At 42.1% G+C, this 27669-nt stretch overlaps 1 protein-coding gene across 3 annotated transcripts; it reads right to left on the reverse strand.

The window, feature by feature from the left end:
- Positions 1–1033: 1033 nt before the first annotated feature.
- Positions 1034–27669, reverse strand: mtmr3 (myotubularin related protein 3). Of its 3 annotated transcripts, none has more exons than XM_017702808.2 (21): positions 27518–27669; positions 25095–25171; positions 24808–24886; positions 20700–20789; positions 20300–20416; positions 15550–15632; positions 15291–15457; positions 14721–14817; positions 14264–14377; positions 13908–14110; positions 13067–13198; positions 12730–12841; positions 11532–11727; positions 10097–10282; positions 9615–9785; positions 9048–9193; positions 5828–7334; positions 4700–4810; positions 4423–4511; positions 3872–3895; positions 1034–2025 (listed from the first exon to the last, which is right to left on the reverse strand). In XM_017702808.2, the coding sequence occupies exons 3-21, from the start codon at positions 24808–24810 to the stop codon at positions 1854–1856; spliced, it is 3720 nt and encodes a 1239-aa protein (XP_017558297.1). In that variant the 5' UTR covers positions 24811–24886; positions 25095–25171; positions 27518–27669; the 3' UTR covers positions 1034–1853. The 3 variants fall into 3 exon arrangements, with proteins under 3 accessions (XP_017558297.1, XP_017558296.1, XP_017558298.1); XM_017702807.2 differs by having other exon boundaries at positions 3872–3898; XM_017702809.2 differs by lacking the exon at positions 3872–3895.

Below are 27669 nucleotides of genomic sequence, written 5' to 3' on the forward strand. Positions count from 1 at the left end.
CTGGCGTGACTGGAGTCAGAAAGTCTGAATGCTGGCAGTCTTTAAATGAGTCATTTAGCTGAGGCTATTGGGGTAATTAAAAATGATAGGTGTCTATCCTGTCTATGCATCCTGATTGTGTGAATGATCAAATAAGAGGTCTAAAGTAGGCCATGTGAAAATGTGTAAATGGGTTTTGTTTGTGGGTTTGGGTCATTTGGTGTCACTGTTCTCAGTGCATAGGCAGCTCATACAATAAGGTCACCAGACCTCCTCTACACATCAAACACTGATTATCCTGTGGCAACTGAATTGTCAGAATTGAACATAAAACTCAAAAAAATAAACTGTCAATAATAAATATTCATGTAAATCCTGCAAGGAAAATATTGGGGACCCTACTGCAGCATTTCAAACAAAACTCCCCTCTCCTCATTCTGTAATTTCCTTTTTTTTCTTTTTCAGCAATCACCAAAATAAAAAGAGAAAAAATAGCTACAACTCAGGAAAAAACAAAACACAACTGACATTTTTGGTGACTAATTTTGTGAGCCACTATTCAAGAATTCTATACAATTACATTGTATTTTAAATGCTATATCTTTCATTTTTATATATTATATAATTTGCATTATGTTACAAAAAAGTATTAGTGAGGATGTCATTAAGTGGCTAATAAGCATGAGAGGGAGTCCTGCAAGGAAAAAATAAATGCATCATCTTCACTGAAGTGAAGAAATGACATGGCAGATGACAAAACCAACAGCACCCTCTAGAGGAGAAAAACTGGCATCACTGACTCATCACAAGTAGCTAGATGTAGGATGGATGCAGGTGTATCTGAGCACGTCCTCTCACCTGCTATCACCAGAAAATTATGAACTACTTGAATGTGGCAACTGCGCTGAAAGCCCAGAGAGTCTGTCTGTGTTGAGAAGTTTCCAGGTTCCTGGTGAAAAACGACTCAAACAGTACAGACCACATAAGGACTGCTGTTCAACCTCAAAAATCTGCAAGTTAAATTAAAAAAAAAAAAAAAAGGGGGGGGGGGGCAAACTAGGTCTACAAATTAATACTATATTTTGCTTTAAGACCACCCGTTCAGTCAATACCTCAACACCTCTCCCCGCCACGCAAAAAAAAAAAAAAAAGAAAAATGTAAAAAGTGAAGCATCTATGGAGAACCAGTCAGTCTCTGGTAGTGCTTTGAAGAAAAAAAAAAAGCTTTGCCTATAAAGAGCAGCACTATATCAACACAAAGCAAAGCTGGGAGTAGAACCAAATCCTTGTCATCTCCATGAAGCACCAGAAACCATCAGTCCAAAGTCCAGCAGTGAAAAATCACATCTTAATGAGATGATGACAGAAAAGTCTACAGAAAGAGAAAATCTTCCAATCAGATTCACGGTTGACAGCCACTCAGAAATGGGCCCTTTTCTCCTCTGCAGCAGTGAGGCCGGCAAGCTTTGCTTTCAATTTCAGGGGAGGAAGAAAAAAAAAAAAAAAAAAAAAGGAAAGAAACCAAACTTTCAGCGCAATCATAGTCCAACCTTGCCTTCACCAATACCTTCAGCAGTTCACTAAATATCTGTGCGTTTCAAAACTACCAAAGCCAGCGGTCACTTGTACAAACGTGACACCCAAAGTGCTTAGAATCTTTGCAGCCACATCCACCGGGCACATCCCGCTCTATATACACACAAATCCCTTTCAGATGGGGAAGAAAATGAAAATATTAATAACAACTGGAGTTTCTATCTGCTATGACCAAGGATAAGTCTCTGGAACCTTCTACCGGTTGTCCCTCGGTTCCTCAGCAGTTCTGCATGTTCAGGCCTTGTGTTTGGGAGCAAAGAAGTCCTGGTACAACAGTTCTAGTTGGAGCTAGTGGTGATGGGTTTGTCCAGCTCCAGCTCGAGGGGAGGAGCAGGGGCCTGAAGGCTGCTGTAACATGTCTTGCACACCCGGCTGGGCTCAAACAGCTGCTGGCTTGGCACAGGGATCTTCTGATCACAACAACTGGCGCAGAACACATTCCCACAGTTCCTGTAGGGGTATCAGAGAGGGAAAGTTCAAGAATATGGGATTGAGAGAGCGTGAGGGAAAGGAGGAGTAGGAGGGTAGAGAAAAAAGCAAAACTGAATCAGCTATCATTCATGCCAAAATTACACCCGCTTTCACAGCAGCCCACGTCCAGCATGTAATCAAAGGGTTTCAGTCACTCTTCATGGACGTACGCTGCAAAACAATGAGGTTAAATGACTGCCACTTATACATAAGGCAACTTTATATTTAGTGAGCATTCAGTCTGTTTAATAGCCAAATGTAGTACAGCCTCATGCAAATTCAAATTAAATACGAGAGTTTAGGCTAATTAACAGGTGCAGAAAACTAACAACTCTTAAAGCTGTGTGTATGTGATGTCACACAGAAAAACAACCATGCGCCCTCTTACCACTAAACACACGTGTACAGTCATGCACGTTCTATTCATACAATACTCGCACAAATTCACATGCACTCTCGCACACCTCTCCATCGGCTTCTTCTCAACAGTTCAGAAATGCCACACATATCTTTTGAGAAACAAATCCCAATCACAAATATTCACAGAGTGTCACCAAATTTTGCAAATCATGTTTGGTTTCAGATAATCTGAAACGTTTTTCAGTGAGTGCGTTTACATGCACACCAAAAACACGATCATTATCTGATTTCAGCAGTTACCCGAGGACTCAAGCGGTCAAGTAAACAACATTTTCATTACTTACATCGGGTTTTAAGAAATTTGAGATTACAGTTTAAGAATCACGTTTTTCAGCCAATATATACAAACCTTTCTGCAAATGCATCAAACAGACTAAGAGAAGAGCTGCCAGCAAACTAGTAAACGCTCATTTTCAAAGCTTCAGCCATGATAAGTGACAAAAGACCACGTTACATACAATTTGGAACCATGAAAACCTCACAATAATATTCATCGAGCTTTACAACTAACTTTCATCAATCACGTTTGGCTTCAGATGACCTCAGAAACATTTGACAGGGAGTGTGTTTATATGCCAACCAACTACACAACAATAATCTGAATTTGACAGTTACCAAATTATTTAAGTGGCTATGTAAACAACATACTCCGATTTCTTAGTCTGGATAAAAGTAGCTGTCAAACTGTATGAAATCCCAGATTTTAGCCCAACATTGTTTACCATTCATCTAATTTCTTTAGTTTTTCTACTTCAGCAAATGCACGCAAACAAAACCAGATAAAGAGCTGCGAGCAAACCAGTGAACACTAAATTCTTCAACTTCAACACCACGACCGTAACATGCGACAAATGGCCAAATTTATATGCGATCTAGAACCATAAAAACCTCACAAACACTTCCATGTTTATTGCCGAGCAGCTAAGCAACGGCAGAGGTGCGTATGTATTTAAAAAGAAAACATTGTAAATGTGATGGACGAGGAATGAATGCCAAAAGTCTGATTTTCTGCTGTTATCAGATCATTTGGTACATGTAAACATACTCGTTATTCTCAGATCAGTCTTAATTTCTGCAGTCCAGCAGACGCCCCTACAGCTTGCAGAGCTTTTCTCTGACAGGTTTATATCCCAAAACTGAGCTTGAAAACCAAAAATTGTGCTGCCCATCCTAATCCATTCTGAATATTAGCAATGGTTGTTTTAGAGATCTGGGGTCACAGCTACACTGAAAGAGAGAGCTGACTTCAGCCGAATGAAGGGATGACAGAGAAAGGGGAGGTCTCACTCTGAAGCAGCATGTCACTAAAAAGATGGTAAAGAGGGAGTGAGAGATGAACATAAGGGCGGGAGAGAAAGTCAGGGAGAGAAAGAACAGTGTCTGAGTGTGAATGTCTTTTTCTCACCAGGCCTCCTCCACATGTTCCTTGCTTCTGTGAAAAAGGGAGAAAATGAAAAGCTGCTGCTAAAAGCCCTTTTAGCTGTTGCAGTCTCCTTAAGGATCGCGAACATTATCGGCTCAAAGCACCGTCACAGAAACGTTTACAAAGAACCCGTTCAATGATACTTGGCCATATGGCTGATTACACAGTGACAGGATGGGTTTTTCTTGCAAGTACTTGCGGTGTACATGTTTACATGATTATTCATCAGCTAGTTTGTTTACTTAGTGGTGGTTGTTCTGTTTACACACAGATGTGCACACATTCAGCAGAAAGTTGCTTTTGAATAAATTATGAATTCAGCTTTCATTATAATTTCTCTATGAACAGACCTGTGTGCTGTCCAATTTAAAATTCAGAGCCTAAGAGTGAAATTTCCTGGTGTATAAAACCATATTAGGAAGATTCAGCCTCAGTTATCGCTACAGATTCTTAGTGTGCACAAAGAAGTGAGCAAAGAAGATGAAGAAGATGAAGAAGAAGAAACAGCAGGCTATTCATGCCTGTGCTGTTACCTGCAGTGGTGCTTCCTTGTGGCCAGCCAAAATCCTCTCTCACAGCTGTAACACTGGGCAGCTAGATGATCAGGGTACCATCGGGTCACCTACAGTACACGAAACAGTTTTAACTATCTTCACGGTTTCAACTGCTTCAGTATTTTTTGCATCTAATTCCATCATTTTATAGTAAGCTTCCTCTCTGGAGGCCAGCGCTGACATACAGAAGAAAAATAACCAAGCTTTAACTCTTTCATGATAGTTATTTTCTGTCTAGTGCTCAGGAGTGTGCTACCTCTGTGTCCTGCTTGTCCACTTGCTCCCAGCTGGCCTCAGAGAAGAGCTCCGTGCTGCAGCGCGACAGACAGTTCGGATCAAGGTTAAAGTCTGAATCTGCGATTGAGGTCTGACAATGGGAGAGAGCAAAGAGTGAATAAGGCACGGATAAAAAGAAAAATCACATTAAGCTGTGTGCAAACTGCAAGATTTTCAGACTTATTTTCAATCTGTAGGCTAGGATCTTGACCCATTTTTCAGCTTTGTTTGCTAAAGTCCATGGATGGATGGACAGAGTTTTATTGATCCTGAGGGAAATTTTGAAATTCCATAAGCAAGAACGTAAAAACCAGCAAAAAAAAGATGATAAAAGATCCTGGCTATGTACAAACATACAAGAACAAAAAACCCAAGAGACATAATTCTGATCAATTAAAATTAAGTGACCCTTATGAGTCCCACAATGGGGAAATTTCCCCTCCGCATTTAACCCATCTGTGAAGTGAAACACCACATACACACTAGTGAGCATACACACACACACACACACACTAGGGGGCAGTGAGCACACTTGCCCGGAGCGGTGGTCAGCACTATCTGCAGCGCCCAGGGAGCAACTGGGGGGTTAGGTGTCTTGCTCAAGGACATTTCAATCATGTACTGCCGGTGCTGGGGATCGAACCGGCGACCTTCCGGTCACAGGGCCAATACCCTAACCTCAATAACCCAACAACCCATCTACTGCCAACATCTGCTTGCATCAAACCAGAGTTTTTTTGTGTAATCTCAATTAGACTTGCTTACACAGTTTCTTTCACTCTCTGACATACAGTCACATACTGTTATCTATTACAAAAAAGGGCAAATGTACAGCCAAAATTCAGGCTTCAAATGGCTGCCACCACTGTGTTCAGCTATGAGTGTTTATATCCAACATGTGTTGACTAAATTTGGCATAAGGAGAAAATCAAGTAAATTAGATTTTTCACTGAACTACTACTCCAATAGCTCATCAAAGTAGTTATCAATTAGAACAGATTTTGGATCAAGGTAATCAATTATTTTCAAAAACAACAAACAAAAGCTTCAAACAGTTTCACTGTGCAAAGTGAAACTAAAAAGAACTGCTTATAAACAAAGTGCTCACCACTTCATCTCCCAACTCTCCATTGAGGCGCAGCATCCCCACAGCCTGCTGACTCTCCAGCCGGCTCCACAGCTCCTGCACCTGCCTCTTCAGGGACTCCACCTCCAGCTGGTGGCCAACCTCGATCTGCCGTAGCCGCTGCTGCACAGCGTCCGTGTGGAGTGTGAGGCCGTCATCATCCAGGTGGTTACGGGCTGAGGGCGGTTCCTGTGGGGGGCTGGTGGGCGGCCGTACCAGCAGCGCCGAGTGCAGGCAGCGGTGGTGCGAGCAGCTGCCCCGTGCATGGAGCTGCCCTGTGAGCGAGCCACAACTGGCCAGGGAAACCTGGCGGCTCAAGGGGGCACGGTCCCCGTTGGCTCTGGCCCACTGAGGAGTGGAGGCCTCATGCTCTGAGAAGTCCCCGTTACACACTGGGTGGAGGGGCTCCGCCAAGGCGGAGGAGGATGGGAAGGCACTGAGGGACGGGCGCTTGGAGGTGCCGTTCAGAGTTCTGGGAACACCTTGGGGGTCGGCCTCCACCTCAGGGCCGTGGTGTTTGAGGCACATGGATTCGATTGAGGGTGCAAGTTGTATGGGTACAGGGGCTGGACCAAGAGTCTCTGACCGGACACCCAGGTCCTCGGTGAGGGTTTCTGTGGAGCTTTCCAGAAAAGAGAGACGTTTCTCTGCAGCCTGCTCCAGAGTCTCTGAAATAGGCTTAACAGTCTCTAGACCAGGGTCAGGTGCATTACCCATCTCCCCATAGCCATTAGTCATAGTCCTAAAAGCAGCAGAGGGGGAGTGAGTGGGATTGAGAGTGCAAGGAAGGTTTAGACCCTCCTCTGTGGTGCATTTCGAATCCTCCTCCACCAGCTCATCGGATTCCTCCAGGGCATTCTGACTGCCCAGACCAGGAAGTAGCTGAGCCTCTGATTGACATGGCTTCTCATTCGCAGCCTCTGAATGGAGTCCATTCAGCTTGGTTTCTTTTGGACTTTCCGCACTGCCATCATTAGCATGACTTTCTAGCTGTATCTCAAACCCATTGATTACACAGTTTCTAGCAGTATCGACTGGATTAGCATTAGCATTGTTCTGATTTTCAGCACCACTGAAAGCAGCAGTGTTGTTAGCACTGTCTGCTTTAACGTCTCTGAGGCTGTCTGCTGCAGCCTCCTGAAGAATGTTCTCCATCTGACCCACTGCCACACCCACCGAGAGCTCTGCTTCTACTCCCTCCCCCATTGGCAACCTTACATAATTTATATCCCGAAAATCCTCCCCTTCCTCAGTTTCCCCATCAAGTGAGGCTCTGTTAATTTCAGCCCCGAGTTGGCCACTGGCCCTCCCTTCTGGGTCCTGGGGCACAGTACCATCAGGTGCTGCCCCGATATTGAGTTCCAGTGACCTGCGATGGTCCTGCCACTTCTCATTCAGGCTAGGGTCACTGGATCGCCTGTTTGTGGGCAGCGAGTTTCCAACTTCACAAGCACTAGGCAAATTATCAAAGGATCGTGTCTTGGGACGCCTGTTGAAGGGAAAAAGGAAATCAAAAACTTGTTCAAATGACTTCCACATAAAAATAATTCCAAATAGCACAGTAAAAAAAGTCACCGCTCTAAACTTGAAGCTCTGTGATGAGTCTCATAACAACTTAAAAATGGGTATTTCAGAAATTTTGAGATCCTTTAATTACCAAAATGCAAACAAACTTCAAAACACTATGGAAGCCTAAGAAAAAAAAAAAAAAGCCAGCAACCACATCAAATAGTTAATGAGATGAACGACAGATACTTTATAAATCTCTTGAAAAGATAACAGCACTGCTTCGCCATGCTTAGATGTCATGAAGCATGTGTGTGATAAGGCAAGAAAAGTGACCCTCCCCAAGTGTGTTGGATGGCAGTAGGGGTGGGAATCTCTTGGCACCTCACGATTCGATTACGATTCAGAGGGCTGCGATGCGATTATAAAACGATTAGCGATGCATTCTGATTTATCTTTTTTTCTATACAGGAGTTCTTTTTTCTCACTATGTGACGACTTGGTACTGTTAAAGCAAAGTATTTGTAATGATCTATAATGAATTTACTTCCAATATCTTTTATTACCAAAACAAATGGAAGTGATGTGGCAAGTGAACTAGAAGGCTCTCATTCACTGCTTTTGTTTGGAGCACATTACACGCTGCTGCCACTCACCTGTGACGAAATGCGCAGTTACGGTGAAATAAGATCCAGTGGCAGCGGATGTCCATGCAGCCGTCCTGCCCGTTTTCTTTAGCGATTTTATAACTTCGGCTTTGGTCATAGAGAGTCTGGGGTCACTGTCTCATTAAAATATCTGTGAGACGGGACGTGTGCAACATAGTGAGAAAGCCCTGTTTCTCAATGAACTGCCGTGCAAATTGCAGATCACTTAGCAACACAGTCTCTCCTAGCTAGTAGCTAACAAAAAGGCAAAGAGAGAGATTTAGCTAAGACGAACATTTGGAGACGAATGGACTCGCATTTGTAAGCACTGCAGTTGGTTTCCTGGAACATTAAATCTGCAACGAGAGACTGTCAAACACTAAAAAGTTGCAAAGATGTAGTCACTTCTCTTTTCAGTTTCACAATTTTCCCATTCCACCTTAAACGGTGCCGCATGTACACTCAGTGCCTCAGTCAGAATTAAAGACGAAACGGAAAAATTCGAACAAGAAGTTGAAGAATAAGAAGCGACTTCAGCCTCGTAAAACAGCCGAACGCTAAGAGACATTTTACAATAAACTGTTCTACTTCTGAGAAAAGGTTTTCTGGCCGAGATGTGAAGTTTAAAGCAGAGCAAAGTATTATTAAAATATTTTTAGCCTCTACTAGGATATTAGCACAAACTGAGATATACTGGGCATTAAATGTTGTGGCTCCCAAGGTGGTTTAATTTTTGTTGGGAAAAATGACAAAATGGCTCTTAACATTTAGGGTTGTGACTCCTGACCTAACCTGGCTTTTAATGCAGACGGTGCCGGTCGGATTTCTCGCTCATCCAGTTGTGTTTTTGTTATGTGCCGCCACAGATTTTCCGGGCGCTGCACTTACCCGCTTCCAAGTTCCGACCTTTGCGTTCTGTCAACATTGCGTAAATTAAAATGTAGAAAATTGATTTCTGACATTTGTGAATCGATTCAGAATCGTTCACATCTGCATCGCAATGCATCCAAGAATCTATTTTTTCCCGCACCCCTAGATGGCAGGCTCACCTGCCCAGAGGCTGGTCTTCAGGGTTGGCACCAGACGCAGGGTAAGGGGCACAGGAGTCATCAGAGGGGGTCGTAGGTGAAGAGCTGGGAAGGTACACTGCCGTCCAAAGCATCAGGTTACGCACGTGGCACACAGGGTGCAAAACCTGAGCAAAGCCGACAGAAGAGACAAATGAGGGAGTCAATGGAAATGGGGCTGCTTACATTGCTTCTCACATGGTATCTCCTAATGTCACAAAACAAAATTAACGTGGAAGGATGAGTTGTAAGAGTGAAAGAACAAGAAGTCATCAATTATCCTCTGGAAATAATTCACACAGCACAAACACTGTTTAAAAAAAAAAAAAAAAAAAAAAAAAAAAAAAAAAAAAACACCAGACCAAAACCACAACTTTCAGTTAAGGAGGTACTTGCAGCTTTTTCCACAAGTATCAGAGGAATAAATGCATGCTATCCTGGCTTAATGTAATGTGTCTATCCTTCCCTTCTATTGTTTTCTTACACAAGTCTGGATGTAGCAATTACAGCAATTAAAATGTGGACAGAAAAGTAATAGTAAAGACGTACAGTCTCCGAGTGTGAAGAGTACAGCATGTTTTTGAAGGAGCGATTTGCTGGGCGCAGCAGAGACCACACAGAGCAGGTTCTGTCCTGGATGTGTTGGTCCTCTCTCTCCTTCCCACTGTTACACAAGAACGTGCCAAAAAGACACGAGTATGTGTGCTGCACCAGTTTCACCTGTACACACATGACACACAGACACATACAAAACAATGATATGCCAATGCTTTTTATTTCAGTACAGCAACTTTTTTGATTTAAGCTAAACAGGTTCATTTAAGTGTCGTTACAACAGCACTAAAGGCAAGTTATAACTGTGTTTCACAGATATTTAGGATACTTGTGTAAGCACCACTAATTCACCAAGCTCAGCAGATATACCGTACTCAGTCAGCAATACGTTCACAATTTCTTTTGATATCACATTTGACTGTAAACAATCAGCATGGCTATCTGTCTTAACTCTAGAAAACTGAAGTGGCCCTCACCAAAAAGGCCTCATTGAACTCGAAGGAGCAGGGAAACTGTCTCTGGAGCTGATGTACACAGTCCAACCACTGCAGAAACACCGGACAGCGCTCATTCAGATCCTCTGCGCTCTCCCCATGACCACAACGATCAGCAAACTTATGGCCAAAATCCAGCCATTCTGTTTCCACTAGAAGTTGAAAACCCTGGAGAATAAATGAGTTTAGTTTCCATACTGTAGTTATTACATATAAATAAAGAAATACATATTTTATACACACACACACAGAGCACTTTATAATGAACACACTTATTTATGCAAATTAGCCAATCATGTGACAACAATACAGTGCATAAAATCATGCAGCAGCTTCAGATAATGCTCACATCAACCATCAGAATGAGGAAAAATGTGATCTATGTGATTGTGACTGTGGCATTATTGTTGGTGCCAGATGGGCTGGTTGGAATATTTCTGTAACTGCTGATCTCTGGGTATTTTCAAGGACAACAGTTTCTAGAGCTCAGAATGGTGCACGACAAAAAAAAAAACCATCAACTTAGAGGCAGTTCTGTGGACGAAAATGCACTGCTGATGAGAGAGGTCAATGGAAACTGGCTAGACTGGTTCCAGCTGACAGAAAGGCTAGTGGGAGCCTGTTCCCACTGCTCCAAGGCTGCAGTGGGAACAGGTTCACCAAACCTGGACAGGTGAATACCTGGTCTGATGAATTTCTGCTCATACACAGATAGTAAGGTCAGAATTTGGCATCAACAGAATCCATGGACCCAACCTGCCTTGTGTCAACAGTCCAGGCTGGTGGAGGTGGTGTAATGTTGTGGGGAATGTTTTTGCGGTGCATGTTTTTGTGACGCATCTTGGGCCTGTTAATCATCATCACCTGAATGTCACAGCCTATCTATTGTGGCTGACCATGTGCATCGCCTGCCTTCATGAACATGACAATGAGTTCAATGTTCTTTAGTGGCATTTCCAGTAACCTTTTGCATCCAACAGAACACTTTCGAGATGTGGTAGCTTTGCTGCAAGAAAGCACACCTGAAAAATCCGCATGATATAATTATGTGAACATGTACCAGAAGGAAAGTTTGGAAAGAATTGAGGCTGTTTGGAAAGCAAAGAAGGCCCTACCCAGTATGTGTGTGTGTGTATGTGTATATATGTGTGTATATATATATATATATATATATATATATATATATATATATATATATATATATATATATATATATATATATATATATATATATATATACACACACACACACACACACACACACACACACACACACACTGACACACACTGACACACACTGACACACACAGACACAACAGAATTTAAATTAATTCTTTTTAGCTTGACATTCCTTATCAACCCTGCCCAGTCATTTATCAAAAAAAGAAAAAAATCTCTTTTAAATGGTTGAGCTCACCTCGATTGTACGATAATAAGGGTCCAGCAGGAGTTTAGACAGGGCCACTATTTGAGGGGTACGGTCCCAGCCATCTGAGCAATGTACTAGCACGGGTCTCTGGTCTCTGTCCACTGCATTTACCACTAGCAGAGCGGCTTTCAGCAACAGAGACAAATGCTGCAGCCACTTAGTGCTCTCCAAAGCAGACAACCAGCTAAAAACACAACATAGACTCACTGTCAATGCACACAGAGCAGGACAGTCTGTACTGGAAAGGGTAATACAGTAATAATAAAAATACAATGACAAATAAAGCTTATAGGGATTCATTATCCAAATAAACCGAAACCAACACAGGAGAGGACAACTGCACAGATGGTGCAATAGTTGCCAGAATAAGCCTCTCACTGCAATGTAACATTCACCATTAACAGGTACAGAAATTATTACAAAATTACATTTCTAACTCTTAGTATAGCCACTGCTGGTGTACTTTAACAGATCAACCCTGTTGCCTGGCAACCCAGCACTTCGCAGCTTTCCCTGTGCCCAGGCAAGAATAAACCGTCGGAAAATGTGCGAGAGAGAGAGAGAGAGAGAGAGAGAGAATAGAGAGAGAGAGAGAGAATAGATAGTGAGAGAGAGAGAGAGAGAATAGAGAGAGAGAGAGAGAATAGAGAGAGAGAGAGAGAGAGAGAGAGAGAGAGAGAGAGAGAATAGAGAGAATAAGTGGGTCCACTGGGGGGAATCATTACTGACTTTAAAATACATGGAAAAGGTTTGGAGGGGAATTTTTAAATATGAGCCAAAATGAAAACTAGAGGCAGATGTGCTGGCAGGGATAAAAAAAAAAAAAAAAACTCACATGTTGTGACTCATTACTAAAAGTAGAGAGGATAACTGTTAAGGAGTTTGGAAAGAGCTGCAACACTGCTCAACCTGCTCACTCAAACAAGCTGAACCAAGAGCAACTCTGCTTTGCAACAGCTTAATTCAAATGGTGAAGCTGAAGTATCTTTCCCAAAATAAACAAACAAAGACTGAGAAATAAGCACTGTTTGATTTTGGCTGTTACATGTAAATACATGAAATATCAATCTAAAAAATCATTAGGTAAAGTTATTCCAATCCTCCATCATAAAACATCATAGCTTTGTTACTCCGTGTTCTTGGGCAGGAGGATATGATTAGGGTTGCTGGGCACTGGCAGGCTTACTTGGCAGGGTCAGGCATCTGGGTACAGAGGAACCGCAAAGACTGGAAACTCTTGCGGATGGAATGGATGTTAGCCATGCCCATGAAGACCACTTCACAGTTAGGGTAGTACTCTAGTGAAGAGGAAGTGTGGGAGAAAATAAAGAAGTTTCTTACAACAGCATGGCAACAAAATTGCTTACAATCTTCACAGTCCATAAACAAGATTATTCCTTTGCAAACAACAGTCTGCATTCATAAATAGGAACGAATGAATCACATGACATCATTAACAAACTTAACCCTGAAGTGGCAGCATTAAACATGGATTTTTGTGATTCAGAGGGGAGCACTCTTACCTGGGCACTCGCAACCTCCTCCCTTGGCTCTGTTCGCCACCGCAGCAGCATAGGACCTAGCATCCAAGATCAGAAGCTTGTGAGGCTGGATGGCCATAGATTCAACCTCTGAGCTGTTGGTCATGGATGAATCTGAAACACAAAGTGGAATAGGTGGGATATTAATTGTTAATTTCCTTGTTGACAAGTTCAGAAACTAGTGCTCTACAGTGGGGTCCAGCCACATTGTTTAAAGGAGAAAACTTTAGTGATTTTAATATGACAATTCTTGTCGATTCTGCTGCACTTCGAGATTACAATACAGGGGTTATTACTGTCGAGTTCTACTAATATCGCTGCTGTCGGAACATAACCTTGTATCTCCATTTTTGTCGATTTTCAGTTTTTGACATAATGTGAAAATGCATGTTGGCTTTTACATTGTGTGTATATTTCCCTTGGAAAAAAAGTCTGGTTCCATTGACTTATATTGAAAGGAATGCATGATTTTCCTTCTCCTGTATAGTTACCGTTTTGGAGTTATGAGGTTTTGTTCCGACAGCAGCGATATGTCAATACAATGTAAAATTAAATATCCTCACAAAACCTAGCTATCACTTCATTTTTTGGTGACAATGTAGTTTTGATTGGCCATTAAAAAAATGAAATACTGTATCTGGGGGATGGCTGATAACTACCATGAGCTGCTGCTCTCAGTTCTCTGCACGCAGCCTTGCCTTGCCTTGCCTTGCCTTGCTTGCCTTTCCAATCAAATCTACACAATTCACATGTCATCACTGAAAATGAAATTTTGCTGAAAGGCGACAAGTTATGTATAAAGCATAATGTATTTGAAACTAACCGAAGTCCACATCAGAAAGGTCAGGCCCGTTGGTGTACTCTCGGGAGAAGGAGCCATTGGCGAGGGTTTTAGGGGAGCTACTGTCCACTGCGCAGGCTCTAGCAATGGACTGCACCAGGTGCTCATCATCAGCGTTCCTCCAGCCCCACCAGCTCACCTCTGGTTGGCTGCAGCGAGCTATCACTGCCCCTGTGCTCAGGTGCCTGTATGTACATACCACACAAAAAGTGCTTTTATGAGGTTTCAGTGTTCTGTCTTCTTACTATTCTGATATTTCAAATATAAAAAAAAGTTCAGGGTAAAAAAAGCATGCCTGTGTGTTGATGACAACCACAGAGACAGACTGGCTGACTGACCTGTAGACCACAGCCGGAAATCTCTTCCAGGAGCGGAAGGCCGCCACGTTCTCCAGCTCCTTATCAGTGATCCAGGCTGGCACCACTAGCTGCTGCGGATAGCTGGAACACAGCCTACCAGTGCCAGGGGGCAGACAAAGGGCACTAGCATCAGAACAGGACATCGTGCTGACTGATACCTGACTAAAGTCACCTAATCATAGGCCTCGGCTTCATCTAGCCAGCCCTGATGTACCATACCTCATCCAACCTTGAACACAACAATGCGCTCTGTGTCAAACACCGGATGGGTGTGACTGGCGTATAGTAGCAGTGGAAATATACTTGACAGAAAGCAGCACAATTGGTGTGTTAAAAGCACCCAGAGGTAGAGTGTAAAAGGATGAGCACAGTAGCATGGAACAGATATCAGATATCAACTATGTCTGGGTGGATTTCAGCAGATGAGACGACTCACTTGTATTTGTTGTTGATCTCAGATATCCTCCAGGCATTCTGAGTATCGAAGCCCATCCTCTCCACCTCGTTGCTGAACCGTGAGATCACATGTTCACCTGGCAGAGGTAAAACAGCAGAAATAACTAAGAGAAAAATGAGCTAAGGAGCTAGCATTCAAATACTGAAATCACTATTCGAGCACTTGATCATTTTAAGCACATCAAGATGAAGGAAATATACAGACTAACCTTTCAATGAAACATCGCAATTTCAATAGGACAGTAAAAATAAAAAAATAAATTTCGAATAACAAAATGAGTTTTCAAATGCATTCCTCTGCTTGCTTCTAAATTTTTGTGCTACTGTATTTTTTTAGCCTTTCAACACCAGTGCCTAAAAGACTAAGTCTCCAGCTCCAGTCCCATTTTCATTTGAGCAGAAGCACCTTTGTTTTGGAGATTTTCCACATTTTTTCCTTCACTGCAGTTACCTAGGCACATGTTCTTTCAGTATTGCAATTCTCAAATATTTAAGCAAGTTAAAATGTGCATCCCCAGTTCTGGCAGACATTGGGTTTTAGGTGCAGCACCTGGCCTGCAAAGTTCACCATGCTGCTCCTTCTCGCTGCTGTATGAGTCCATGCACCAGGCATGGAAGGGAAAGGAGAAGAGCTCCTCCAACTTTGAAGGCGGCCGTGCTGCCACAGACAGCCTCTTCAACCACTCCTGACATTGCTCGAACGTGGAGAACTGACACCTGCACACAACACACCTAGTTTAGAAATCTGCAGAAACCAACAGTCACTACAGAAAGCAGCTATTATGAGTGTATGCATTGTGCTTTCTGACCTGACGACCTTGCAGTCTTTGCATGTGACATGGAGTTGGAACATGTCCCGACATTCCACACTTTCTATCAGCTGCAGAGGAACCTGAAAAAAAGAGGGAGGCAGAAAAAGAGAAAAAATAATTCAACATGTTATAAACCTTTAAAGGATAAGCTATGTTATGATTTTAATTATTTAAAATGTAAACATTTAAAACTTTAAATACACTGACAAGAATCCATGAGTGAACTTTTCTCAGTAGAAAAAAAGTTCCTGTTTGCAGAAGCCTGGGCACTACACATGCAACATGAGGAAAATTATTTTTCACAGAGGACTTAATTCTAATGAATAGTTTAACGAAAAAAAAACAAAACAAACATGTCTCTACAAAATTTAGGCTTCAAAAAGGCTGCCACTACTGTTTTAGCTACATGACCTTATTTTGTTTTTTTTTTGTTTTTTTGGATATGCTGTTATATGAGATTTGCATTGCCTTTTGGCTCCAGTGCAAAACAAAAGCAGCAAACTTCAGGCATCTAACTTGGCAGGTATAATTCTATACTCAAATATTTGTTTGTTATGTTGATATTGATTTTTCTCTATTTGGTATTCTGAAGCTTTGTCTTTATTTAAGCTACCAAATTTTAAAAAATCCACCAGAAACAAAACACTATGTTCAAAATATGTAATAAGAGGCTGGTATACCATGAAAGCAGGACAAGTCTGAAGATTCATCTCAAATATTTAGGGACAGTGATCCTTATCCGAGTACCACCATGCGCCCAATCCACACTGTCTTTCCATTAAGTAAATGCTTAAGGCATTAATATTAACTTTTTTTTTGTACCTTTCTTTTCTAATAAAATACAACGCAAAGAGCAGATCTGTGCATGGCAACAAAATAACAATGGCAAGTTTTTAAATTGATTTTTCGTTAAACTATTCCTTCAGCCATCCTTGATTTATCACAGTGATATAGGCTAATCTTGTTAGTTGTTAGTGCCTGATGCTTTAAAAGCACAAACTAACTGTATCCACTCTTCAAGCGTAATTTAATAAGCACTGAGCTCAATGTTAATGTGCACCAACATTTACACCATTGCACCATGCCAGTCTTCACCTTTAGCAAAGTCTGCTATTTCATGTGCTTTACGCACAGCCTCTTAAGCCTTTTGCTTTAGATGCACTTCCTCTCGTCAAGGCTGGAGATTGCATGTGACACATTGACCAAGCCCATGCAAGTCAAACCCAAACATGGCAGAAACAAGCCAAGCCTGTCTCATGATGACAAACACTTATGCCAGCACTCCGTGCAGTCAGGCTTTCGCTACTTACTGACACCTCGCACGAACAGTTCTGCTTCATACAGACAAAACAGAATACAGAGAGAGGGACAGTAAATCACACGCTGTGTGTGTGTACTGAGGGCTTTGGTTGCACTGTGATGCCATGCATTCCTGAGCTCACACATCCTGTGGCTGCAGTGGAATTTCACCCCTCTAATCTAGCCACGCTCGAGAATTCCTAGGGAGGTTGTTAGCGACCAGAAATTACGTTTCCTCCGTTCCTCCCTCTTTTCACCTCGCCCTACATAGTATCACTCATACAGTAAATACCCATTAATCAACTGAATATCTACCCTGCCTCCTCTTCTCCCTCTTTTTACCTCCCATGCCCTTGCACTGCTTCACTGGTAAGCCTGTGGGCACAGTACTACAGCTAAGGTCTCTGTAAGCAATAATGCGCACAGACACAGACACACACAGACAGACACAGACAGACACAGACAGACACAGACAGACACAGACAGACACAGACAGACACAGACAGACAGCAGTCATCTTCTGAAAACCCAGGCATGACACAGAGCGTATCTGATGTTTAACTACAATGATAAAACATTTACTGGGATTTACTGTAAAACATTTTTTGTTTGAATGGAATACATCTGGTTTGTCTCCCTGTACTAAAGTCCAACATGGTCCACTGGAGTGGCTTGTGCAGAGGGTGGCAGACTATAAAGCAGGGGTAGGAATCTTTGAGCTGACTGCAAATCAGTTTGATTCGGTACTCACTGGCTTTCAATTCAAGTCATGAGCAATTATCAGAAATTAGGAACAATTTGATTTGATACACTGAACTGTAATTCAATTTCATTTGATTCAGCAATTTACTTTCTTCAATAAATACTTTATTGAATTAAAAGCATTCCCCTATATTTTATAGGCTAAAAACTATACCACTCAAATTACTTCAGTCATGTCTATTGCAACAAAGCTACTTTTTCTTAGTTGGGCTTTAGGCACAACACATTCCAAGCGTTATATCAGCACAATCTTCGTGACAGCTAAAAATGCCTAAGCAGCGATTATTGTGGCGTATGGACCAGATTTTCCAATTTCCTGCTACTATATTAAATCAACCAAACCTGTATCTATTAAGTGTCAATGCTATAGCTCTGCCTTCAGATGATGTAATGAGGATAGTCAAACTAAAGCTTATTTATGTAATGTTCTCTGTACTGATGTGTGCATTTTTCTTTTTTCTTAAGACAACAAAAGATAAATGTTTATCCTGGACACAGGCTATATACAAAAGTGAGAGATGGCATGGAAAAAGAGAGAAAAAAGGGGAAAAAATGACAAATTATTTTACCACAAAATGCATGAGAAAACATTTAGTGTCTACAAACTACCAATGACTGATCCAAGTCAGAGGCTCGCCCTGCAGCTCATGAGATAATATGAGTGTCATATTTCCCAAAACCATTTTTTATAAAATCTTTTCAATCTCCTCTGCTGCTCTCCTCATGGAGAGAGGAGGCTGCTTAGCTACTGGAGCCCTGAAGCCATCAGGTCAGTGGTCATGTTTTGTGCGTTAAGTATAGTCTGAGTGTTGTGGTTTCTTCTTTCCAAATAAAGAGCTTCACTTGGGTTCACAGAGTTACACCTCCTTCATTCTTCAATGTCATCCCTGCAATGCTGTGGGCAGTCATGGGCTGGAGGTTAGGGAACCAGCCTCGTGACCGGAAGGTCGCCGGTTCAATCCCCAGAGCCGGCAGCACATGACTGAGGTGTCCTTGAGCAAGACACCTAACCCCCAACTGCTCCCCGGGCGCTGCGTATTGGGCTGCCCATTGCTCCGGGCAAGTGTGCCCACTGCCCCCTAATGTGTGTGTGCTCACTAGAGTGTATGTGGTGTTTCACTTCACAGATGGGTTAAATCCGGAGGAGAAATTTCCCCGTTGTGGGACTAATAAGGGTCACTTAATCTTAAAGTCACTTAATCTTATGCTATATAAGCAAAGACAGAGAGTGACTGTCACAAGTGCAAACAAAAAAATAATTAACTGTAATCTTTCAGAGGAAACATAGAGGAAACACAGACATCAGCTACACACTGCAGATGACTTTCAACCTGGGGCTCATGAGAACCTGGGGGAGTCACAAATTTTTAAGAATAAATTATCCATAAAATTCTTTGTCTCCTCTGCTGTTTAGCTGCTGAGGCGCTGCAGCCCTTGTGTCACACAGAGTTAAAGCAAAAAAGTCTAATAAACCTAAAACTAAGTGTTGGCTGGTTTATTTATGACCAGCAGTGCCTGAACATTTTGTTCGCAAATCTCTCTCTCGCCTTCCTTCATTATATCTGCATACAATGTTCGTTTGTGAATGCTGCCCGAGCCACTCATGGGCTGTAAGGTGCTGGGAGAAGAATATCAATATCACAAGTATTTGTTGAAAGTTGGCTTTGTTAATAAAACATTAGATTCATGGCATTTATTGTCAATTATTGACATACACACTGTAATATATATTTTTTTCCTTTATGGTCAATGCAGTTGCATTGGGAGGAATTCTAAATGATGCACAGAGAAAACGTTACACCACTACAATGAAGTGAATCTGACTAAAAGATAGGTCAGACTTCTCAAAAACATTGCATATGCAGCCTTTCAGAATCACTGAGAAGTTTGCAGGTCACATTGTTGTTAAAATGGACGGTCTTTAAAATGCACGCTTTAGTAAGAGCAATAAAAGGAGAGTGCTCAACAGAAGTTTCTGACAGAGCTATGAGGAAACCTTGAATAGAAATGTTCAGGAAAGAAAGAAAAAAAAAACAGAAACCATGGCAACAGGCTTGTGAAACAGAATAAGCAAAGGGTGCAAAGACAGACCTACTCACTCTCTTGCTATAACTCACTCACAAACATTCACACAGGATGACTGGCCATTTTATATAGCCTGCCTGCACTGTCCCTAAACACCATCCAACATAGTCTGTGGCCTCTAAATTTAGCATTGCACCATGTGCCACACGCAAATGTGTTTTCAGCAACCAGTGGTCCCACTATCCATCGCACTCAGCTACTCTAAGTCACAACACAAGCAGGTTGTACTCTGTTTGGCTACAGAAATCCAAGAAGATCTTACAAACAAGTCTAAAAGTTTACTAGAGCAATACATGTTAGCCTGACGCTACAGCAACTGCAGCACTGGATCAATTAGTGGCACACTGGGGAGGAAAAGAATGCTGGGAATTCAGCTGAGCTTTAAACATTAGGAAATATTTGGTTGGAAAGATCTGACGGCGAGAGAGTCTGGTATGCCAAAGCATTTTTGACAGACTAAAGCTTAGAGATCACTCTAAAAATAATCATGTGATTTTTTCACCCAACTGCCAAGCACTATTTCACTTCAAATAAAGTTGAGAAGCTCTGGCTATGAGGTTTGAAAGAAAAAGATCAGTTCATGTCAAAGTTGCTTACTTACATTGACCACAGACTCTGTGAACTTGATGTGCAGGCGGTAGTTTGACATGGCGATGACGGCGTCTTCCCCCCTTCCCACATACTTCGTAAACTCTCCATCCAGCTCTGGGAAGGGCACCTACAACAACATTGTCATATACAAGAGTACATACACACAAGAGTATAATCAACACGTTCCAAACGCTCATATAAACAAAGCAACACACAATATGATTTTACAAATATATACTTTAAGAACAGTTACAGATGTACTGGCCCCAAGACTAAAGAAGTAGGATTTTAGAGGAGCATGTAACATTATAAACAAATCTAAAGGAGTCCAAGAATTAAAATTAAAATGCAGATCCAAAAAGGACAGTTACACAGCACAAGTCAGACAATGAAGATGTGCGCCCTCTTACCTGCAGATCCTCTTCCTCCAGGACAGGGGGCTTCCTTGGAAAGATCTGATTGGCCTGAATACACTCCAGACTCTGCTGCCCCTCCTCCTCCTGAAAAGACAAAGCATAGGCTTGGGCAAACCACAGCACAATGAGCAAAGACCATGACCTAATGACTGGCAGCCCTAGTCTCTACACACTGTGTTTCATGCAGCCAAAGACATCTCCTGGAATAGTTATACACCAAATTACCCCAGTTATAATCAGTTCAAAGGCAATGCTTACCATTCATAAACAAAATCTATTTTTTTAAAAAAAAAAGTTTGCTACCAAAACGTACACCACATCTACTACCGACATAAATCTTACTTGCAAAACATGTTTGCTTCTAACTGTGCATCATATTCACAAAACTTCATCTGGCTCAAGTCAAAATGATATCACAGCATAGAAGTAGTTATTATTAAGACAGTTATTACAGACTGAATATGAAGAGGAAGCTGCACTGTTTCCTGACCAAAACAAGAATTAATGCCTGTAGTCCTGTTGCTGGTCGACGGTTTACCACAGCCTGTAGATCTAAGAGCAGTTTCAAGCCATCGTATAATGTTCAAGTTCAAGATCACACACACACACACACACACACACACACACACACACACACAAAATCTTCAAAATCTTATATCTAGACTGTCATCTGTTGGCATTACTGGCCTTGCCCTTCAGTGGTTACAGTCATACCTTGCTGACAGGCATCAATACATTTCTATGGACTCCCACGAATCTGGTATTGCTACTGTAGATCGTGGTGTACCCCAAGGCTCTGTTCTTGGGCCTCTCCTCTTTATCATTTACATCTCCCCACTCAGTCAGATCATCCGCAACCATGGTTTTATTTTTCACTGCTATGCTGATGACATTCAAATTTACGTCAGCACTACTTCCCTCTCTGCCTCTGCCCAGCCTTTCAGTTCTTGTGTCAGAGATTTGAACATTTGGTTTCAAACTAATCATCTGAAACTAAACACTGATAAAAACAAGGTTCTGTTAGTTGGATCTAAAACCTCACTTTCGCCAGGTATTGAATTTTTCAGTCAACAATGATGGTGTCGATATTAAGCCAGCCCAGTTTGTTAAGAACCTTGGCTGTCTTTTTGATTCTTCTCTTACTTTCGAGTCTCACATTCAGCTCGTCACCAAAACTGCATTTTATCATTTGCGTAACATTGCACGCTTACGTCCTATGCCGAGTGACACTGATGCTAAAATGTTGATCAATGCCTTCATCTTCTCTCGCATCGATTACTGTAACTCACTTTTCTATGGCCTTCCAGTTAAAGTAATCAATCGTCTTCAGTACGTCTAAAATTCAGCAGCCAGGGTTCTGACCTACACCAAGCGCTCAGCTCATATCACTCCTGTTCTTCCACAGCTGCATTGCCTTCCTATTAGTTCCAGGATCAAGTACAAAATCCTTCTTCTTACCTTCAAGGCTTTACATGGTCTGGCTCTGACATTCCGTTCTGATCTCATTTCTTTATATTGTCCCTCTCGTGCTTTTCGATCTTCTAATGCTGGACTCCTCACAGTTCCCTCAACTAGACTTTCTACTACAGGTGGCAGATCTTTCAGTGCTGCTGCCCCCAAACTCTGGAAGTCTTTACCTTCCACTCTTCAGAATTGCTCTTCTCTGTCTTCATCTCTGCTAAAAACCTTCCTTTTTCCCCTCTTTGTAGTCTTCAACTTTTTTTTAATCTAATGATGTAAAGCGTCCTTGGGTTTGTGAAAGGCGCTTTATGAATTTATTATTATTATTATTATTCTTCACACACACACACACACACACACACACACACACACACACACACACACACACACACACACACACAGAAACATATAAACGATCTCTCCAGCTAATACAGTTCACTTTCTTCAAACCCAGCTGAAAAGCCCTCTGTGTAGGCCTCATCCAACCCACAGCCAGGCAGCAACAAACACGTACAGCTACTACACTCTTACAATCATCATAAGTAATCTGTTTAACATCTTAAACACTTTACAGGGTCTAAATTTAATTTGTGTGGTCAGATCCTATTAGAATGCCTTGTTGCCTGTGAAAGCGCCACCTTGCGCCAGACGTTTAAGAGGACTGTCCTCATGTAAGGAGCTCTTTGAAGCCGCATGCTGCCTCAGTGGGTCAACGTGCTGCGCATAAGCCATTCCATTCATTTCTGCTCTGCATCATGTGAGGCGGCAGCACAGAAGTAGCTTCAAACACAGCTTTCTGTGATCAAATTGCCAAAGAATGTGTGTGGATGGCCACAAGTAGGAGAGGTTGCGAGTGTCGCCACCTAGTCTACCCCTAAACATGACCCAAGTACTCCTGGTGCCTCATGTACAGTGTGGTCATTAAGTAAAGTGAGGGAACGAAGTGACTTGAGAACTAATTATGATTATTTGGGGTTGTTTACTGAAGTCATCAATGACACAGCAACATATCACATCAATAAAATATCTGTAACAAACTTTACCTTCCTCTTTAGGCTATGGTGTTGTTTTAAACATGTCTGATGTTAAATTTAAAAAAAATTGTCATCAAATGTCACACAGGTAAAAATTCAGATTGTGTAGATTATATTCCATTATATACTTATATACAACAATAAGTGAAATTACATCATATAAACTTTCTGAGAAATTCCTGTGGCTAATTAACCGAGCGAGTGGATTTTATGTATGTCATGCACTATTCTAAATCAGCAAGCCACAAGAAACTGTGCATTACTGTGGTTTTCTCATGAAGTGGAGTGGATGAACTCACTTTAACACAGTCTTGTATGGATTACTGCCTTTGTATAACAGCAAAAACATGGCACCTTTATAAAAAAAACACAGGTGTTTTCATGTGTGTGATTATCTGACTGAGAACTTAAAACACAAAACGTGCACATCAAAACAGCATCAGAAATTCATCATTTCCACATATTCAGAGTTTTTTAGTGAGCAGATAACGCTTCACTCCATTTTTGGCCTGTTTAAATGTCTTGTGTTCAAAGTTCAGCTGGACCACACCAGTTTGTTTGGTAGTGGACCAAAACCAAGCTCCTCTGAGGGTCTCGTCAACTCATTTGGTGCATCTCAGCGTTCTGATTTATTCTAATGAACCACACTAACCGAGTAACTGCAACAACGTTTGTTTTAAAACAAACCAAACCTATAAGTCTGAATACACCTTTAAGCAACCTATATACACCCTAAGAAACACTAATGCTCAGCAGCTTGAATCAGCTGAGCTTACCAGCCTGTACCTAGGTCCAATGAAATGAAGTAAGAGATCAGCAGAAGTCTATTAAAAAGGTTTTAGTTAATGGATAGTGGAAGCAAGCTGTATGTGTATCTGTTGGATCAGCAGCATGGCAGTGAGCGTGGAACCAACAATGGGCATCAACATGCCTGAGGGAGCTCACTACAGAGGCCAGGAGGGGGGCGGCCGTGCGGAAACGAACACAGGAGCAGGCAGACAGACAGAACACAATGCACATAACTTAATCATACACCTACACAAAGCATATCGGTCACTGTAAACAATATAGAAAGTCAGTATCTCGTAGGTACTACAATCAAACGCATGAAATAAGGAAACAAATCCAACAGCACAAGCAAAACCATCTTAGGTATAGATTCAGAGCCACAAACAACAAGAGATGGCAGAAAGTAACTGCAAGTAATACACACACACACACACACACACACACACACACACATATATATATATATATATATATATATATATATATATATATATATAAGTACAGCTACTTATTAAAGTGAGCAAACAGATGTGACATTAACCCCTGTCCACGTATTTCAAGTTTTCTTAAAGAACGAAAAGAAAAAACACTTAAAAACAAAGAAAAAAAAACAGATTCTCGCTGAAGCAGCATCTAGGGCAGAACTTTGAAACTGGGGCCAACAGAGCTGTCTGAGCAGCAGTAAATACATCTGATTAAAAGCCTGAGAAATCAATGGCCAGTTTCCGATTCAGCATATGGGCCATTGCCAGTTAATGCCTTAGAGAACTGACAGCCACGAGAGCGACGGAAGTGAGGGATTTTACTGGGTTCTTTACCATGGTCCTGATGAAGGAGTGTGGGTCACTGCTGCCGGCTTTCAGCTGGAATTTTTTACTCCCCCAATTTGGTCTGTGGCTGTAACAACAAAGCACAGAGAAAGTGAGATCAGAGACAAACAGCCCAGCCACAGAGAGATAAACCCTGAAAGCAATACACTGAAAATGTACACCTAAAATAAACCTAAAATGCAGACAGGCTATTTTACAAAGGTAAGTGCCCATTTTGTTCACTAAAAAGAAAAGAATGCATCACAAGATCATTTATTCAACTGAGATCACTGCACCTGGGTCTTGACAAAACGGATGCTGTTGCTGGACCCGTCTGTGTTGAACGTCTCAATCAGAATTATGGCATTGAGATCTGTGAAGGAGAAGAGAAACAGGATTACGTGAGGATGCACAAAACAGCATGAATGAAAAATGGAACAGTTCCAGATATTAGGGCAGCGTACCTCCTTCTACAAAACCCCTTTTTACTCTCCATTAAATATAGCCTCTCTGGTAGCGACGGTACACAGTGAGAGAGACAGGGGAGAGACACCCTGCTCGTGTGTGCATGTGGAGAGGAACTAAACCACCAATGCCAGCAGGAGATACAGACCACAGTGTACACACCTTCATAAGCTTTGCCATACCTCCCACTGCAACTCCGCTCCCTGGAAATATCTGAGTAATAAACTAGGGTTAACATGCAAATGCATTTTAAAGGCTCCAACACCTTTAAAAACACAAACTAAACATTCACATTTACTGGGTCACTTAGCCTAGACAATTACATTCAATCTGAATAACCTGACCGGGCATTATGCATAAGAAAATTTCACCTTCTCAACCTCTTCTTCAGTACCCTTCATTTACATGTCAGACAAACAGGGCCTAAGCCAGGACTCATTCTTTTTGATCATACAACACCAACCTTTAAGCTGTAAGAAAGAAATGTGTACACTACTTATATGCAGCTCACTGGGGATCTCTCCAACTAAACAAACTAAGTAACTGTTATGTCTTGAGAGGGAGGAATTTCTCTAGCCAGAGGGCTTCTTTCTGCCCTTTGGGTCTCCTGAGAATCATATGGTATGAGCTCACAGACAAGGGCAGCCCAGTGCCCAACCAAAACCCTGTATTCAGCGCACTATCCCTAGAGGAGGTCTGGCAACAACTGATAAAACATATCTGACTTGCACATACACCAATGCTTACCACAGCAAGCGTACGATAAACAAACCATTTTGAAGCATGCAGGACAGAGAGATCTAAATAACAGCTTTTAAATGTGGGGTTACGGTCATTCTTGGATATAATTTCTGACCAAGACAAAAGAAATTAAGAAGCGTCCATTCTAGCATCCAGCCTAATATACTGTTACACGTAAAAGAAATCCCTTGTCATGCACTATGTCAACATTGGGCATTCATAAAACACACTGCAGCAGTGTCCAGTGCAAGAAATGTGTGTCTTTTCTCCAATTCTCAACTTACATTTAGGTCAATGCCTCGAACTGTGAGCAAGTGTAAGAATCGGTCAGTGTCTTTCTCAGATGTCACTCTCACAGTGACACAAGACAGTCTGCCTCTTTGTACTGCTCCGCTTTCCTGCCTCATGTGTGAGGCGACCTCACACTATACCTTTTCTTAAATGAATGTTTTGTCAAAACATGAAAATATATGTCAGTCATCTTCTACTGCAGCGACCCGTTGCAGGTGTTCACAGGTCAGCAAACACAGCTCAGAACCATAAGCCACTCAGACCCAGTTTTCCTCATTCTCCTCATTCCTCAAATGCAGTCTGGCCTCGAAATGAACCTGAAACGCTACTTTCAATGGAATTTCATACTTTCACTCAAATCTGATTTTCACCACTAAAGAATGCACCCTGGAAATAAAACCAACACTTCTAACTAGTCTGTAATGCTACGAGGCAAAAGAGGCACATATTCCCTTCACTTAGGTTTATAACAAGAAAGAGCAGGTGGGGATCCCACCTCACTCAGTCAGCACAAACGGCGTTTCTGTTATAAAGCATATCACACCGCTGTCGTTTGGTCGACAGGTTAACTCATCATGCCAGGCAACTCGTAATTGCCTAAGTGGTCAAACTAACGTCTTAGCAGTTATTATTCTGGTCGTTAGTGAACGATCTTCAACATTTCCCCACAGACTTAACAAGCCAATGCTGAAGTAACGATACGCTAAGCAGCAAAAGCTACTGGGAGTTGTGAAAGAGAATAAGGCCAAGCAGCCAAAGTAAATAAAAAAGCACGACTTACAAGTTACACCCACCCAGCTTCTGTTTATGTAGAATTTGCCTAAGCTGGCGAGCTAACGTGGAAGTTTACAGACAGTTTAGACCACAATATCAGTACCGCCGGGCTTAGCGGACGAGCTAGTTTGCTAACTTAACGCTACATTTCAAATTCCTGTCAGCACCTCCTGAACGACTAGTGACCCACGCTGGGGTCAGATACGCCTTGCTGGGCTATTCTGAGGAGCAGAAAGTCAAAGCATGAGTCCACATCATTAAGAGCGTTCATAACGTTACTTTCACAAGGCCGTGAGCTGAGCTGAGCTAGGCTAGGCTAGGCTAGGCTCGGCTCGCCGAGCTGACTGTGTTGTTGTTGTTGTTATGAGAGAGAGGGCGGACCCCCGCGTCAAGGCCGCGGCCGACAAACGCAGGGAACAGAAGTGGAGAAAACGACTTGTGCACAAACCTCTGGGGAACCTCCGAAGCAGAACCGTCCAGCACTTTCTTCCGAGCCCCGCGAAACAAAACAAACGACGTCAAAACAGCCAAATCGCGCCTCGTATCCATTTGCGCTCTTCAGTCCGTCCCTCCGCCGAGCCCGTCGTCATCGCCAGACAC

The sequence above is a fragment of the Pygocentrus nattereri genome, chromosome 28 (assembly GCF_015220715.1).
Source record: "Pygocentrus nattereri isolate fPygNat1 chromosome 28, fPygNat1.pri, whole genome shotgun sequence".
Taxonomy (NCBI): domain Eukaryota; kingdom Metazoa; phylum Chordata; class Actinopteri; order Characiformes; family Serrasalmidae; genus Pygocentrus; species Pygocentrus nattereri.